General features: G+C 44.2%; 1 protein-coding gene across 2 annotated transcripts in view; it reads right to left on the reverse strand.

The window, feature by feature from the left end:
• Positions 1-2,761: 2,761 nt before the first annotated feature.
• The window catches only part of CIMIP5 (ciliary microtubule inner protein 5), a 97,217-nt gene continuing 83,288 nt past the window's right edge, over positions 2,762-16,690 (reverse strand). For both annotated transcript variants that reach the window (XM_075863881.1, XM_075863880.1), the window contains 3 exons: positions 6,390-6,895; positions 4,135-4,174; positions 2,762-3,259 (listed from right to left, as the gene is read on the reverse strand). In XM_075863881.1, the coding sequence (XP_075719996.1) occupies positions 3,068-3,259; positions 4,135-4,174; positions 6,390-6,631 (474 nt within the window). In that variant the 5' untranslated portion in view covers positions 6,632-6,895 and the 3' untranslated portion in view covers positions 2,762-3,067. The remainder of the gene's footprint in view (positions 3,260-4,134; positions 4,175-6,389; positions 6,896-16,690) is intronic.

Below are 16,690 nucleotides of genomic sequence, written 5' to 3' on the forward strand. Positions count from 1 at the left end.
AAGGGGGCTGTGTGGCGCTCCCTACCAGGGGGCAGTGTGGCACTCCCTACCTGGGCTTTATGGCACTACCAACCAGGGGGCTGTGGGCTGTGTGGCACTACCAACCAGGGGGCTGTGTGGTACTACCAACCAGGGGGCTGTGGGTTGTGTGGCACCACCAACCAGGGGGCTGTGGGCTGTATGGCACTACCAACCAGGGGGCTGTGGGCTGTATAGCACTACCATCCAGGGGGCTGTGGGCTGTGTGACACTACCAACCAGAGGGCTGTGGGCTGTGTGGCACTCCCTACCAGGGGGCTGTGTGTCATTCCCTACCAGGGGGCTGTGTGGCACTCCCTACCAGGGGGCTGTGTGGCGCTCTCTACCAGGGGCCGGTGTGGCACTCCCTACCATGGAGCTGTGTGGCGCTCTCTACAGGGGGCTGTGTGGCGCTATCTACAAGGGGGCTGTGTGGCGCTATCTACAAGGGGGCTGTGTGGTGCTCTCTACAAGGGGGCTGTGAGGCGCTATCTACAAGGGGTCTGTCTGGCGCTACCTACAAGGGGGCTGTCTGGCGCTACCTACAAGGAGGCTGTGTGGCGCTACCTACAAGGGGCTGTGTGGCGCTACCTACAAAGGGGCTGTGTGGCGCTACCTACAAGGGGCTGTGTGGCGCTACCTACAAGGGGCTGTGTGGCGCTACCTACAGAGGGAATCTGTGAGTGGTGGGCTGATGGTCATTTTACTGTGAGTGGTGGGCTGATGGTCATTTTACTGTGAGTGGGGGGCTGATGGTCATTTTACTGTGAGTGGGAGGCTGATGGTCATTTTACTGTGAGTGGGGGGCTGATGGTCATTTTACTGTGAGTGGCGGGCTGATGGTCATTTTACTGTGAGTGGCGGGCTGATGGTCATTTTACTGTGAGTGGGGGGCTGATGGTCACTTTACTGTGAGTGGCGGGCTGATGGTCATTTTACTGTGAGTGGGGGGCTGATGGTTATTTTACTGTGAGTGGGGGGCTGATGGTCTTCAAGTAGTTTCCGCCTCTGACCTCCTTTGCCTTACAAAAAACGTGTGTAAACATACCCTATGAGTGTAGTGCTTTTCTTTTTAGCCATTTTCTGTCTTTCTCAAAATAATTTTTGGTAGGGGTGCCCTGAGGAAATGTTATTTTTCCAATGCTGCCTCGAGTCCCTAAAGGTTTGGAAACTCTGTACTAGGCAACAGGATCCCGATGTGGAGCAGCTCAGTTCGTCATGGGAACGGGGCCCAGGTGAGTCAATTTTTGTTTTGTTTGGGGACACTGTCTACAAGGGGGAGGTAGGGGACTGTATGACACTGTCTATAAGGGGGAGGTGGGGGACTGTATGGCACTGTCTACAAGGGGGAGGTGTTGGGGGGGGAGTTGTATGGCACGATCTACAAGTAGGAGGTGGGGGATTATGGCACTGTCTACAGTGAGGCTGCATGGCAAAATCTGCAGGGGGGCACTATACTGTGTGGGGGCCACTAAGCGGACATTATACTGTGTAGTGGTACTACAGGGGAATAATACTGTGGGCACAATTAGGGGACAAAATACTGTGTCCTTGAAGTGGTAGTAATACGTTAGTAAACATTATTATTATACTGTATGGGGCATTAAAAGGGCATTATAATTTTTTTATGTGGCAATTTTTTTTTTAATGATGGGGGTGGGGTGCCAAAAGATAATTTTGCACGGGGAGCCATTTATCCTAAGACCGGCCCTGTCCATCATTAAAAAAGGGTGACGGACACAGCTCCCCTCCTACCCCTCCCTGTACAATGACCTTTGCACATGTCACAGAGCATGCCTAGAAGTCAAAAGGTCATCTCCAGACTATTGTTTCCTATGGTTCATATGGCAGCTGTAAAGCATATCTCTTAATGATGTCAACAGCTGCTCAGGCAAGATCGCTGCAAAAATAATCATGTAGAGAAAATGGACCAAACATATCTACAATCAGAGAAGATTAGGAATAAAAGATGATGTTTCACCATCTGGTTTAAATTAGTAAAAAAAAATACTGCCAGGATAGGTGATAAATATCTGATCAGTGGGGGTCCGACAGCTGGGACCCCCACCGATCATGAAAATGGGCCATCGTTCCATTCATTTCTATGGGGCTGCCGAAGAGATCGCTTGGCATTCCCATAGAAATGAATGTAGCGGTGGTAGAGCATTCACACTACTGCTCCCTTCCTATAGAGCTCCCAGGAACGGCAAAGTAAGCCCGATCTCATGGTCGGTTTTGGATTTCAACGGTTGGAAATTCATGACTTATCCCCTGGATAGGTGATAAATATTGATTATGGGAAGACCCCTTTATGAGGAGATTCCTAATCATTATAGAGTCCATATTGAATATGTTGTACTTGCAGAGCAGCACTCTGCAGCTTCTATATATTACTGTATAAGTGGAACGAAGCAAACGTTTTAATAAAAGTAAATTACAAATGTGATTTTTATGCAAAAATAAATTTCATGAAAAAAAAAAGACACCAAAGGTGTCCGTTGCCTTTGAGCCTATGGTATTTTTTTATTTATGCTTTATTTTATGCATTACTTTGCACTAATAGCCTTCTATTATGCTCTTAGCTGAGTACTTTTGCTTAAGATCGTTACAGAATGCAGTTTTTGGGGTTCTTAGATAACATTTCTGTGACTAAGGGTTACTAACTTTAGAAAGGTTGAGTAAAATTGATCTAGGGCATTTTAGGCCAGATTAAAAACTATTTACTATACCTATTATAACTAGCTCTTTAATAACCCCTATAAATTTATCCAAAAAGTTTCAGAATATCGTTAACATGTATACCTCCATAAATTTTTTTATTTATTTATAATTTTGAGGTAATATTTCGGCAATATCCCGTCAACCGCTTGAAAATTTCTCACTGAAGAACATCTGCATCGTGTGCGGCATCAAATTTTTTTAGTCTTTTAAATAAATACATTTGTGATAATTGTTTTCCCATCCAACATGACGAAAAAAGTTGGAAACATTTTTCTGCAGTCAACAAAGAGTCTATTCCATCCATTCTACACATCTGGTATATTGATGATTAGCAGGGCTGAAGTTCGGTTCCTAATTTCTTCTTCTGATTTCCACTGGTGAGAAGGAAATCCATATAGACCAGCATTTTACCCAGATCTGTATTTATCCTGCTGCCAATATTTTGGTTGGTTGTATTGGGGACTTGGTCAGAAAAAATTGGTACCTTCTCAGGTAACTGTTCTACTTCTTTCTTATTGCCCTGAGAAAGATGAGACATATAAGTAAATAAATGATGCCATTAATATATATGAATCTATATTTATTTGTTAATACAATTTGTGATTTATATTATTTATTTTAGTATAGACTGTATGCATTATGTGGACCTGGAGTGGTCAAATTTGTTTCCGCATGGAATCTAATTTTTGAGGAGCCTAAGCTAGGTGATCTACTAGGGGAAAAGTGATAGCTACATGTGGCGTGCAGAGGGCGATTCTGCATTTTTTTGCATTCTGTATTTTTTAGATGCCCCAGTGCCCCCACAATAGGGATAGCAGCCACAATTAGTTGCTAATGCCACTGACTTGCTCCACAGCCATGATTTTTTATACATGACCGTACTTCTCCTCCACTCCTATGACTCTACGAGTGTATATTATCTGTCGAAGAGTGTGTGAGACCTACACCAACTTATAGCACTGGTTGAGACTCACCAGTCTCTATATGATTTACCAATTGTCATTTCACTAGAAAAAGCTGGTGACACACCCACTGAAACACAAACTATGAGAAGCCATAGTACAAACGTCTTTCCCAAAGCTAGCATGAGAACAGCCCGGTGTCCTAGCATCAAAATCTACTGGTCCGGCTCTAAGCTTTACTGATTGATGGTGTCAGGCAAAATAGTGAAATGGCACTCCTATTTAAAGGGGTTCTCTGGGCATTTTATATTGCTGGCCTATCCTTAGGAAGAATCCAAATCCATCTAAGATTTGTGAACTTGTCTCAATTCATGTGGGACATTGTCTACTCTTTGTGCCTCATCAAATTTAGGAAGAGTAGGATAATATTGCAATGAAGAAGTGTGCAGATAAGAGAGGCCTTATACAGTAATATGAAATTATTATTTCTTACCAGGGAATCATATTCTTTTAGGAAACTCCAGTTTTCATGCCTGTGAGAAAGTAAAAATAACATTATGATAATATTTCATCTACCTCTGAAATATTTTTTTTTTTTTTAAATTTGTAACCTGTATTATTGTGAGACCACAGCCCAATCTTTATTGTTATTTCTTTTACTGAGCACTGTTTCCAACAAGAAGCATGGGCTGAAATTCCACCTCAACTATGTTAACTGGAGCAGGACTGTAAATACTATCTGGACTATATGGACAAAGTATTGGGACACCTACACATTACACCTACATGAGCTCTGAAACCACAGGCATTAATATGGAGTTGGTTCCCCCTTTGCAGATAAAACACCTTCCACTCTTCTGGGGGCTTTCTACAAGATTTTGGAGGGTGTCTGTTGGAACTTTTGCCCATTCATCCAGAAGAACATTTGTGAGGTCAGACACTGATGTTGGAGGAGAGGGCCTGGCTCACAATCTCCATTCTAGTTCATTCCAAAGGTGTTGGATGGAGTTGAGGTCAGGGCTCTGTAACTTAGATGTGATGGATTACAAGTGGATCCTGCGTGGACCCACTGTCACTGAACCCGTCAGTGCCGCTGACCTGACGGATTCAGGTCACAGCACTAGATACAGCTGCGCTGTATACAGGATACAAAGCAGCTGTATCTCAAAAAGTAAAACGAATTTTTAATAAAAACGAATTAGAAAGTTGAACCAAACACACTGATACACATTTTTATTCAAAAACCAAAAAACGCTTTCGAAGGTGTACATAGCCTTTAAGCAACTACTCCACTCTTCCTTTACACCAGTTATGATAAATCTCTTCCCTTGTATAACTATGAATTAAGATTTTCCTATTCACACACAAGAAAATCACCCCAAAAATGTGACACAAACTCTATCCACCTAACCAGTAAATATAAATCCCTGAGTCGTCTTTCTCTGTTCTCAAGTTGAAAAAATGATATTCAGTAGTTTCTTCTTGATATCTGTGTTCCCCCTGAAAGCTGGGTGCTAACAAATACGTTCACTACTAAAACTCCACCCAGCTTTTTATGCAACACCTGCATCCCCTGTGCTATGAAAAGAGGCAGATTTGGCATTCAGGACTCTAAGGGCAAAGCCACAAGTGGCGGAATTGCTCTTGAATTCCGCTGCGGACACTCCGCAGCGTTAATCCGCAGCAGAGCCGTTTCTCCATTGACTTCCACTTCTATTTAGTAGGGTTCGTTTAGACGATGCGGAAAATTCTGCTGCGGAGCATAGGCTGCGGTGCGGAATTTGGTGTCCGCAGCATGCAATGGCTGTTGCGGAGTTGTGGCGGACTAGTTGCGGACTCATGGCGGAATTTCTCCATTGACTTCAATGGAGATTCTAAATTCCGCAATGAAGTCTGCAGCTGTCATGCACATGTTATGTGTGCTGCGGATGCGTCTTGCTTTTTTGACATGACATTTCTTCATTCTGGCTGGACCTATGTATTTCTAGGTCTACAGCCAGACTGAGGAAGTCAATGGGGCTCCTGTAATTACGGGAGCGTTGCTAGGCGGCGTCAGTAAATAGTTACTGTCCAGGGTGCTGAAAGAGTTAAGCGATCGGCAGTAACTGTTTCTGCACCCTGGACAGTGACTACCGATCCCAATATACAGCAACCTGTAAAAAAAATAGAAGTTCATACTTACCGAGAACTCCCTGCTTCTGTCTCCAGTCCGGCTTCCCAGGATGACGTTTCAGTCTAAGTGACGGCTGCAGCCAATCACAGGCTGCAGTGGTCACATGGACTGCCGCGTCATCCAGGGAGGTCGGGCTGGATGCCGAAAGAGGGACGCGTCACCAAGACAATGGCCGGTAAGTATGAAATTCGTTTACTTTCACTAGGGAAAGTGCTGTCCCTTCTCTCTATCCTGCACTGATAGAGAGAAGGGAAGCACTTTTATCGCAGTCCGCAGCAGCTAGTCCGCATCAATTTACTGCACATTTTGGGCAGATCCGCCACAGAATCTGCAACGCAGATTCTGTGCGGCATTGATGCGGACAGTTGCGGAGGAAATCCGCCACGTGTGGGCATGCCCTAAGAAAGCTGGGTAGCTAACCTTGTGGAAGTTTTTACTAGCGTTCATATTGATTGTCACACAGCTTTCCCAGGAACAGATAAAGCTAATAAATGATTCAAAATAATTGAATATAATTGTTGAACACCTTGACAGAATAAGACGACTTAAAGCTGTAAAAAATAAAAGGGACTCACCATAGTTTTTCACCTCGTCTTTCAGCTTCTACAAACTCTCTCCAGACATGGTCCTTTCTAACGGCGTCACCCCAGGTCTGCTTTTCCTTTCCTCTATCAGACAGTGACGTTATTTGCCGCGTCCCAGGCTGCGACTTACTTAAAGAGACAGAGGACACAGATGTGATTTTTGTTGCAGTTCTGTCTGGCATCCTGTAGCCGGCTGAGGTGGCTCTTCTAATAGATATCTGTCTGCTCCCCATCTTCAGCTCTTATACGAAGATATTCTCGCAAATGAAGTTTGTTAGTGACAGGTGGACTGTGTGTGACGCAGCGAGTCGTGGGGTGGGGATGAGACGTTTTGTTTCTGCTGTGTTGTTGAGGATGAAGTAAATACCACAGAGAGATACACACACATTTGTCGCTGTTTACTGTAGCCATGGGTAACTGGATCTACTGCCGGGATCATGAATAGCAGAACAAAGGAAGTGATCGGCCAAGACGAGCTGCAGCGACTTCACAGGAATCTCCAATAAACAAATACAACAAAGCAGAAAATAAATGTCAGGGTAAAGGCAGCACTGTACATGTACTATACAGATATAACACACAGTGGAGCTTCATTTTTGGATTTATTTTTTTTTGACTCATCCTGGTGGACTCTAAACAACAACATACAGGACAATATGGAATCTGTAGTCTACACCACATTATCCCTTATCTGTAAAGCCTCGCTATATAATAAAGTGTTGAAATAGGGGTTCCGTGGGCCCACCAGAGGAAATGATTATGAAGGCCCACACCCCATCTATACAGAACATGTAGACGGACATTTTTATTTGCATTGTAATCTTTGTTGTTATAATTGTACACAGAACACATCATCAGTAAGTTCTTAGGTTATTTGTGAATCATCTTATAACTAGTCCTCCTCAATGAATTAGAATATCATCAAAAATGTCATTTATTTCAGTAATTCAATTCAAAAAGTGAAACTCCTATATTATAGATTCATTACACACTGATGGATCTATTTCCAGCATTTTTTTCTTTTAATGTTGATGATTATGGGAACAGTTAATGAAAACCCAAAATTTAGTCTCTCAGAAAATTAGAATATTATATAAGCCCAATTTCAAAAATGATTTTTAATACCGAAATGTTGACCTACTGAAATGTACAGTATATGCCCTCAATACTTGGTCGGAGCTCCGACTCTGCATGAATCACTGCATCAATGCGGCGTGGCATGGAGGCGATCAGCCTGTGGCACTGCTGAGGTGTTATCAATGTGGTGTGGCATGGAGGCGATCAGCCTGTGGCACTGCTGAGGTGTTATCAATGTGGTGTGGCATGGAGGCGATCAGCCTGTGGCACTGCTGAGGTGTTATCAATGCGGCATGGCATGGAGGCGATAAGCCTGTGGCACTGCTGAGGTGTTATCAATGCGGCGTGGGATGGAGGTGATCAGCCTGTGGCACTGCTGAGGTGTTATGGAAGCCCAGGTTGCTTTGATAGCGGCCTTCAGCTCGTCTGCATTGTTGGGTCTGGTGTCTCATCTTCCTCTTGACAATACCCTATAGATTCTCTATGGGGTTTAAGTCAGATGAGTTTGCTGTCCAATCAAGCGCAGTGATACTGTGGTTATTATACCAGGTATTGGTACTTTTGGCAGTGTGGGCAGGTGCCAAGTCCTGCTGGAAAATGAAATCAGCATCTCCATAAAGCTTGTCAGCAGAGGGAAGCATGAAGTGCTCGAAAATGTCCTGGTAGACGGCTGCGTTGACGCTGGACATGATCTAACACAGTGGACCAACACTGCTGCTCAGTGGTCCAAAGTCCTGTTTTCAGATGAAAGTAAATTTAGCATTTCATTTGGAAATCTCGGTTCCAGAGTCAGGAGGAAGAGTGGAGAGACATTAATCCAAGTTGCTTGCGGTCCAGTGTGAAGTTTCCACAATCGGTGATGATTTGGGGAGTCATGTTATCTGCTGGTGTTGGTCCACACTGTTATCATTTTTGAAATTGGGATTATATAATATTACAATTTTCTGAGACACCAAATTTTGGGTTTTCATTAACTGTTCGCCATAATCATCAACATTAAGAAAAAAATGCTGGAAATAGATCCCTCTGTGTGTAATGAATCTATATAATATGAGTTTCACTTTTTGAATTGAATTACTGAAACAAATTAACTTTTTGATGATTTTCTAATTCATTGAGAAGTACTAGTAAGTAATAGGCCCTAGTGGGAAGTGACGGCTCCAAAATTTTACATTTGGGCTTCTCTTCTGCTGGAGCTTTGGGGCTAGGGTCAGCTTATAGGAAGGACAAGGGCGTAATAACCCATGGGTCACCACCTTCTAGTTCCCTTAAGAACTTTCCAGATACTCTAGGGATTGTTAGTCCTTTCTCTTTGTTCAGAGCTCTGAAGCCTCAACTGCCTCGGCTTTGCGTTCATGTTTATTGCCATAGGGAGAGGAGAATAAGCCACTGCCAGACACCTCTGTCTCTGCTTACCTTCAGAGGATCAAAGGATCGGACATGATAAAATACTACAAGATACTAAGACTGCCTCCATAATATTAGACTGTTGATTGATCCCGTTTGGATAGAAATGGTTGTCTCCCCAAGAAACCTAGGAATTAATGTGTCCTTTAGTGGCCGATCAAATTAATGGGCGTTCATGTGATGCATGGGCACAATGGGTCCACCAAAACTCGAGCCGAGCCTCCCTTAATGAAGTCCATAATTCCTAATACTTCATATGGACAGTGGTTGTTGTTGTAAGAGAACCTTTTAAGGTTTCCTTCACACATATTGTAAAAATTCTATGAATTTCCTGTGTTTTTTTGGGTGGCGTTTTTTTTATTCACACATTTTTAACGTGTTTTTTTCGACACATCTAGAAAATACTGCATTTTGAAGAAAAAAATGCACCAAAAGTAAGAAAAAAACACCACAAAAAAGCACTGTTTATACAGCACTTCAAATTTGCTTGTAGATAGTGCCATATACTCCCCATGTAGATTGTGCCACATACTCCCCCTGTAGATAGCGTCACATACTCCCCCTGAAGATAGTGCCACATACTCCTCTTGTAGATACCCTCTCAAACCTATGGAGAGAGCCATTGTGGCTGCCTCTATGAGCGGAATCCCCGGCCAGGCGTCTCTGGCCGCTGCAGGTGGTGCCCCTTACTTCATTGTCAATATATGGACAGTGACGTCGTCAGTGGCTTCCTCCATGAGCGGAATCCCCGGCCAGGAGTCGGCAATGCTCTGGCCGGTGATTCCGCTCCAGGAGGTGTCCCTGACAACACTGCCCTTATATGGACAGTGAAGTCATGGGCTACCCCTGGAGCCCCGGAATCCCCGGCCAAAGCGTTGCTGACACCCTGGCCAGGAATTCTACTCATAAGGAGAGCCCTGACTTCACTGTCTATATAAGGGCAGTGACATCAGTGGCACCTCCTGCAGCAGAATCCCCGGCAGGGCGTTGGCAACGCTTTGGTTGGGGATTTTGCTCCAGGAGAAGTGAATGGCAGAGAAGGAAGCGGAAAGTTCATGCTCTGCCATAGTATTCTAAGGACGCAGATACAATTGAATGTAGCAGTTGCCGGGACAAGTCTGGGACTGTCTCTGTAAATTCGGGACAGTCCTGGAAAATATTCGGGACAGTTGGCAAGTATGCATTTATAATACGGGTATCTTCTTATGTGACAGAGAGGGCACCCCTAATGCACCAGGGCCCAGGTGTGACTTCTACAGTACCTCTGCACCTGCTATACAGGAAGAGATCCTTGCCAGTTCTGCGTGGTATCTTCTTTTGGCAAACAACTGCAGCTAACTTCTACTACGAAACGGGGGTCTATTCCCAATTTGTTGAGGTCCAACCTATTAGACTTTTATTAATCTATGGATTAATCAATACATATTTTTATTCTATTTTTTTGCTTTCATATTGTGATGGAAAAATAGATAAAACAAACATTTTGCATATCGTATTTTCCATCAGTCGACTGCGCTATTGATTCCGTAAAAAAAAAAAACCCTGAAACCTTACGGAACGGAGACAAACGGAAACCATTTGCAGCTGAAGCATTACCATTGAAATCAATGGTATAGCAAACGGAAGCTATGGTTTCCGTTTGCCTTTCCAATGATGGGTTTCTCAGACGGAAAGGTCTGAAGGAACCCATCAACGTAAACTGAACGCTGATGTGAACAGACCCTAATGCAAATGTCAGTACATTGACATAGTGTAAAATGACTGAATAATACTACCATACTGTTACTGAATAATACCGCCACACCATAATGACATAGTGACTGAATAATACCCCCATACTGATACTGAATAATACCTCCACATTATGACCACATATTACCACTACATAGTGACTAAATAATACCAACCATACTGTTACTGAATAATTACAACCCCACATGATCACATAATAATACCACATAGAGACTGAAAAATACTACCATACAGATACTGAATATAAGCACTATATAAGACAGATATTATCACTTTATTGATACTGAATAATACATCCACACCAGGACCACACATTACCACCAAATAGTGACTGAATAATACCACTATACTATTACTGAATAAAAACCACTATACAAAGACCAATATTACCACCATACATTGACCATATAGTAGTAAATACTAGTTGTACACAGGAGCTCTGCAGACCGTATAAGTTATTACAGTACAGTTACAGGTGACGTCTTCTCTTCTTAGTGTTAGGAAAATGCCTGTTCCCTTAAGATCACCATGATTACTGTTCTAGCTTCTGGGCAGTTCTGTTTTACCAATGGTCAAACCTTGGAACAATATCTTAGGTATTATATTGCTGATAACCAGGCTGTATGGGTCTCATATCTTCCTTTAGCGGAATTTGCTCTAAATAATTACCACCATGTTTCTCTTGATACTTCACCGTTCTTCTGTAATTATGGTTTTCATCCTCATTTTGGTTAATTTTCCGCCTCCTCTAGTGATAACCCTGAGGTGGAAGTTGAATCAAATAAACTGTGCACAGTTTGGGCTCAGGTTCAATTGAACATGAAGAACTCCCAAGTTATTCAAAAGAAAAACGTAAGGTGGGTCCTGTGTTTAGTGTGGGTCAAAAGGTGTGGCTTCTACTAAAAATCTGCGACTGAAAGTAGGTTTGCCTCTAATTTTATTGGACCATATGAAATTGTTGAAGTTATTAACCCTGTGTCTTTTCGTCTGGCGCTTCCTCCGTATTTTAGAATTCATGATGTTTTTCACAAATCTCTCCTAGAATTTTTTTTTACACCATCTAATTCACTCAAGAAACCTCCTCCTCAGGTAGTAGGAGATATGGGGTATGAGGTTCAGAGGATTGTGGATTCTAGAAGAGTCAGAGGTACTCTCCAGTACTTGGTGCAGTGGAAGGTGTATGGGCCAGAAGAACGAACTTGGGTTCGTGCCTATTCAGTACATGCTAGTCGTTTAGTTAGAGTTTTTCATTCCAAGTTTCCTTTGAAACCTAGGCCGAGATTTAAGGGTCCGGTGGCCCCTCATAGAAAGGGGGGTACTGTTAGGAAAACGCCTGTTCCCTCAATATCACCATGACTACTGTTCTAGCTTCTGGTCAGTTCTTTTTTACCTTGAGCCTATCTCTTTTCTCAGTTCTTCTGCCTATCAGGTGTAGGGTTGTATTTATACCTAGCTTGCTCCACTTGTGCTTTGCTTGTGAATTTCCTGTCTGCAGGCGTTTTGATCAAGCTACTTATCTATACCCTTTACCTTTGACTTCTGGACTTCTTGGACATTGACCTCGGCGTGTATTTGGATAACCCTTTGTTTACTAATTTTGATTATCTGCTCCCGTCTGGTTCTGACCTCTGCTTTACCTGATATCCACTTGCACTGTTTTGGACTTTCTGTTTATCCTCTAGCTGTCTGGTTATCCTGTTCATGTATTGCCTGCACCTCTTAACCAACACCAAAGTCTGCTAAGACAACCTGGGTTCTGGAGCATCCATGGCCGCAGACCGACGGGATTACTTACCCCCCACACTAGAATGGTGAATCCTATCTGGGAACGTCAGGGACCAGGGGCGCGTGACTTCCAGTGCTTCTTACAGACTTTCCGCTCTGTATTTGAGAAACCTGGGCGAGTCTCATCTTCTGCTGCATCTCTGCTGACCCTTCACCAGGGAGATAGCTCTGTGGGCGAGTATGCCATTCAGTTTCACACCCTCTCTCAGCAGAGCTGTCCTGGAACAACGAGGCCTTGGTGGCTACATTCTGGCAGGGACTGTCTTCCGAGATTAAAGAAGAGTTTGCCGCTCGTGATTTGCCACTGAGCCTGGATGACCTCATTCTTCTTGCCACCCGGATTGACATGAGGATCCGTGAGTGGACCAGCTCAAATTATCCATCCAGGAGAAACAATGCAGACGCACTTCGGGACTTTGTCTGTATTACGGCCTCGGAGGCCATGTTGTGCGTTTGTGCCCTCAGAAGCCAAAAAAATCCAATGCCTGGGATTGGTTAAAAGACAGGCAATAATAAAAAAAACTCTCTTAAAAACTATCCATCCCCGTGACCATAGTGTCCGGTTAAAAGACACACCGGGTCTCTGCCTATCTGGACTCTGGATCCGCAGCGAACTTCATCCAAATAGACCTAGTGGATCTTCTCCAGTTGCCCACAGTCCCTCTGGAGACGTCTTTGGCTGTTGCCTCAGTGAATGGACTGGCTTTGCCCGATCCAATTGTATCTGAGACCAAACCGCTAAAGCTCCAAGTTGGAGCCCTTAATTCGGAGCTAATTTAATTTTTCTGTGCTGCCCAAAGCCGTCAACCCTGTTCTGCTGGGCCTGCCTTGTATTCGACTACATGTCCCAGTTCTGGACTAGAATTTCTGAAGAGGTTCAATGGGGCTCCAAGTGTCTCAATCGCTGTCTGTTGCAGATTCATCCGACCCAGCCTCCTCTGCCTCAGTCGTTGGCAGGATTACCTCCTCATTACTCTCAGTTTGCGGATGTCTTCAGCAAGAAGGAGGCTGAGATGCTGCCTCCACACCGGGCTTATGACTGCTCTATTGAACTGGTTCCTAATGCGTCCCCTCCTCATGGACGGGTATACCCTCTCTCCTTGCCAGAGACTCAGTCTATGTCGACCTATATCAAGGGGAATCTGGAGAAAGGTTTCATACAAAAACCCTTCTCCTCGGCCTGGAGAAGAAAGATTGATCTTTTTGGCCTTGCATCGACTAACGGGGCCTCAATCAAATCACGATCAAGAACAAATATCCGTTGCCACTAATTTCCAAACTATTTGACCGCATACGAGGAGCCAAGATTTTCTCTAAACTAGACCTGCATGGGGCTTACAACTTGATCCGGATCCGCCAGGGTGACGAATGGAAGATGGCATTCAACACCCAAGATGGGCACTATGAATACCTGGTAATGCCCTCCACTCTGTGTAACGCTCCCGCGGTCTTCCAAGAGTTCGTCAATGACATCTTCCGAGATCTCCTGTGTGTCTGAGTTGTGGTCTATCTCGATGACATTTTGATTGTTTTCTCCAGATCCGACGACTCATCGGAGACATGTCCGTCAAGTTCTTCTGCGATTAAGGGAGAAACGCCTGTATGCCAAGCTGGAGAAGTGCGTGTTTGATAAGAATTCTCTACCCTTCCTGGGCTACATCATCTCGGATCCAGGCCTCAAGATGCATCCTGAGAAGGTAAAGTCCGTCCTGAAATGGCTACGTCCTCAAGGCTTGAAGTTCATACAACGTTTTTTGGGATTCGCCAACTTCTACCGGCAGTTTATCCCAAACTTCTCTTCACTGACAGCTCCCATATCTACCCTCACCATAAAAGGTATGAATGCCAAGGTGGGGACTCCAGAGGCAGAATCTGCATTTAATAGCCTTAAGAGTGCCTTCACGTCAGCCTCAACATCATCCTCATGTATCTCGACAGTTTTCGTTGGAGGTGGACGCAGGTGCAGGTGTTGGTGCAGGTGCACTTCTGTTCGAGAGAGGTTCCAAAGGGAAGGCAGTGGTATGTGGCTATTATTCTACACTTTTTTCTCACACAGAGCACAATTACTCTATTGGGGATCAGGAGTTACTGGCCATCAAATTGACTCTGGAGGAGTGGAGACATCTACTAGATGGCGCAACTCACCCCATCCTGATATATAGTGAAGGAAATAAGTATTTGATCCCTTGCTGATTTTGTACGTTTGCCCACTATCAAAGACATGAACAGTCTAGAATTTTTAGGCTAGGTTAATTTTACCAATGAGAGATAGATTATATAAAAAAAAAAAAAGAAAATCACATTGTCAAAATTATATATATTTATTTGCATTATGCACATTGAAATAAGTATTTGATCCCTTTGGCAAACAAGACTTAATACTTGGTGGCAAAACCCTTGTTGGCAAGCACAGCAGTCAGACGTTTTTTGTAGTTGATGATGAGGTTTGCACACATGTTAGATGGAATTTTGGCCCACTCCTCTTTGCAGATCATCTGTAAATCATTACGATTTTGTCGCTTGGCAACTCGGATCTTCAGCTCCCTCCATAAGTTTTCGATGGGATTAAGGTCTGGAGACTGGCTAGGCCACTCCATGACCTTAATGTGCTTCTTTTTGAGCCACTCCTTTGTTGCCTTGGTTGTATGTTTCGGGTCATTGTCATGCTGGAAGACCCAGCCACGAGCCATTTTTAATGTCCTGGTGGAGGGAAGGAGGTTGTCACTCAGGATTTGACGGTACAGGGCTCCATCCATTCTCCCATTGATGCGGTGAAGTTGTCCTGTGCCCTTAGCAGAGAAACACCCCCAAAACATAATGTTTCCACCTCCATGCTTGACAGTGAGGACAGTGTTCTTTGGGTCATAGACAGAATTTCTCTTCCTCCAAACACGGCGAGTTGAGTTAATGCCAAAGAGCTCAATTTTAGTCTCATCTGACCACAGCACCTTCTCCCAATCACTCTCAGAATCATCCAGATGTTCATTTGCAAACTTCAGACGGGCCTGTACATGTGCCTTCTTGGGCAGGGGGACCTTGCGGGCACTGCAGGATTTTAATCCATTACGGCGTAATGTGTTACCAATGGTTTTCTTGGTGACTGTGGTCCCAGCTGCCTTGAGATCATTAACAAGTTCCCCCCGTGTAGTTTTCGGCTGAGCTCTCACCTTCCTCAGGATCAAGGATACCCCACGAGGTGAGATTTTGCATGGAGCCTCAGATCGATGTCGATTAACAGTCATTTTGTATGTCTTCCATTTTCTTACTATTCAACAGTTGTCTCCTTCTCACCCAGCGTCTTACTTATGGTTTTGTAGCCCATTCCAGCCTTGTGCAGGTCTATGATCTTGTCCCTGACATCCTTAGAAAGCTCTTTGGTCTTGCCCATGTTGTAGAGGTTAGAGTCAGACTGATTAATTGAGTCTGTGGACAGGAGTCTTTTATACAGGTGACCATTTAAGACAGCTGTCTTTAATGCAGGCACCAAGTTAATTTGGAGCGTGTAACTGGTCTGGAGGAGGCTGAACTCTTAATGGTTGGTAGGGGATCAAATACTTATTTCTCTGTGCACAATGCAAATAAATATATATAATTTTGACTATGTGATTTTCTGTGTTTTTTAAAAAAAAAAATATATAATCTATCTCCCACTGGTAAAATTAACCTAGCCTAAAAATTCTAGACTGTTCATGTCTTTGACAGTGGGCAAACTTACAAAATCAGCAAGGGATCAAATACTTATTTCCTTCACTGTATACCCACCACAAGAACCTCACCTACCACCAGTCGGCCCAACGGCTGAACCCCCGTCAAGCCAGGTGGTCGCTGTTCTTCGCCCGTTTCCAGTTTGTGCTCCACTACCTTCCTGCTGACAAAAATGTGAGGGCCGATGCCTTGTCCAGGTCGTTCGAAACAGAGGACACCGTGGAGTCTCGGCAAAGTATCATTGATCGTTTATCATTTCTGTTAATCATCTGCAAGTTAGAGACATCCCTCCAGGGAGGACTTTTGTGCGCCTGGCAGACAGGGGGAGAATCCTTCGCTGGGGGCACAGCTCCAAACTGGCTGGGCACGCTGGTGCTCGTAAAACCCGAGATCTGATTGCCATTATTTCTGGTGGCCCACGCTGCCCAAAGATATTGTAGACTTTGTCTCGTCCTGCACTGTGTGCACTGCCAACAAGGTTGCTCACTCCAAGCCTGCTGGTCTGCTCCAACCTCTGCCTCTGCCCAATGCTCCCTGGCAGTATATAGCAGACCTTCCTTCCCCTG

This window comes from Rhinoderma darwinii, chromosome 4 (assembly GCF_050947455.1).
Source record: "Rhinoderma darwinii isolate aRhiDar2 chromosome 4, aRhiDar2.hap1, whole genome shotgun sequence".
Taxonomy (NCBI): Eukaryota; Metazoa; Chordata; class Amphibia; order Anura; family Rhinodermatidae; genus Rhinoderma; species Rhinoderma darwinii.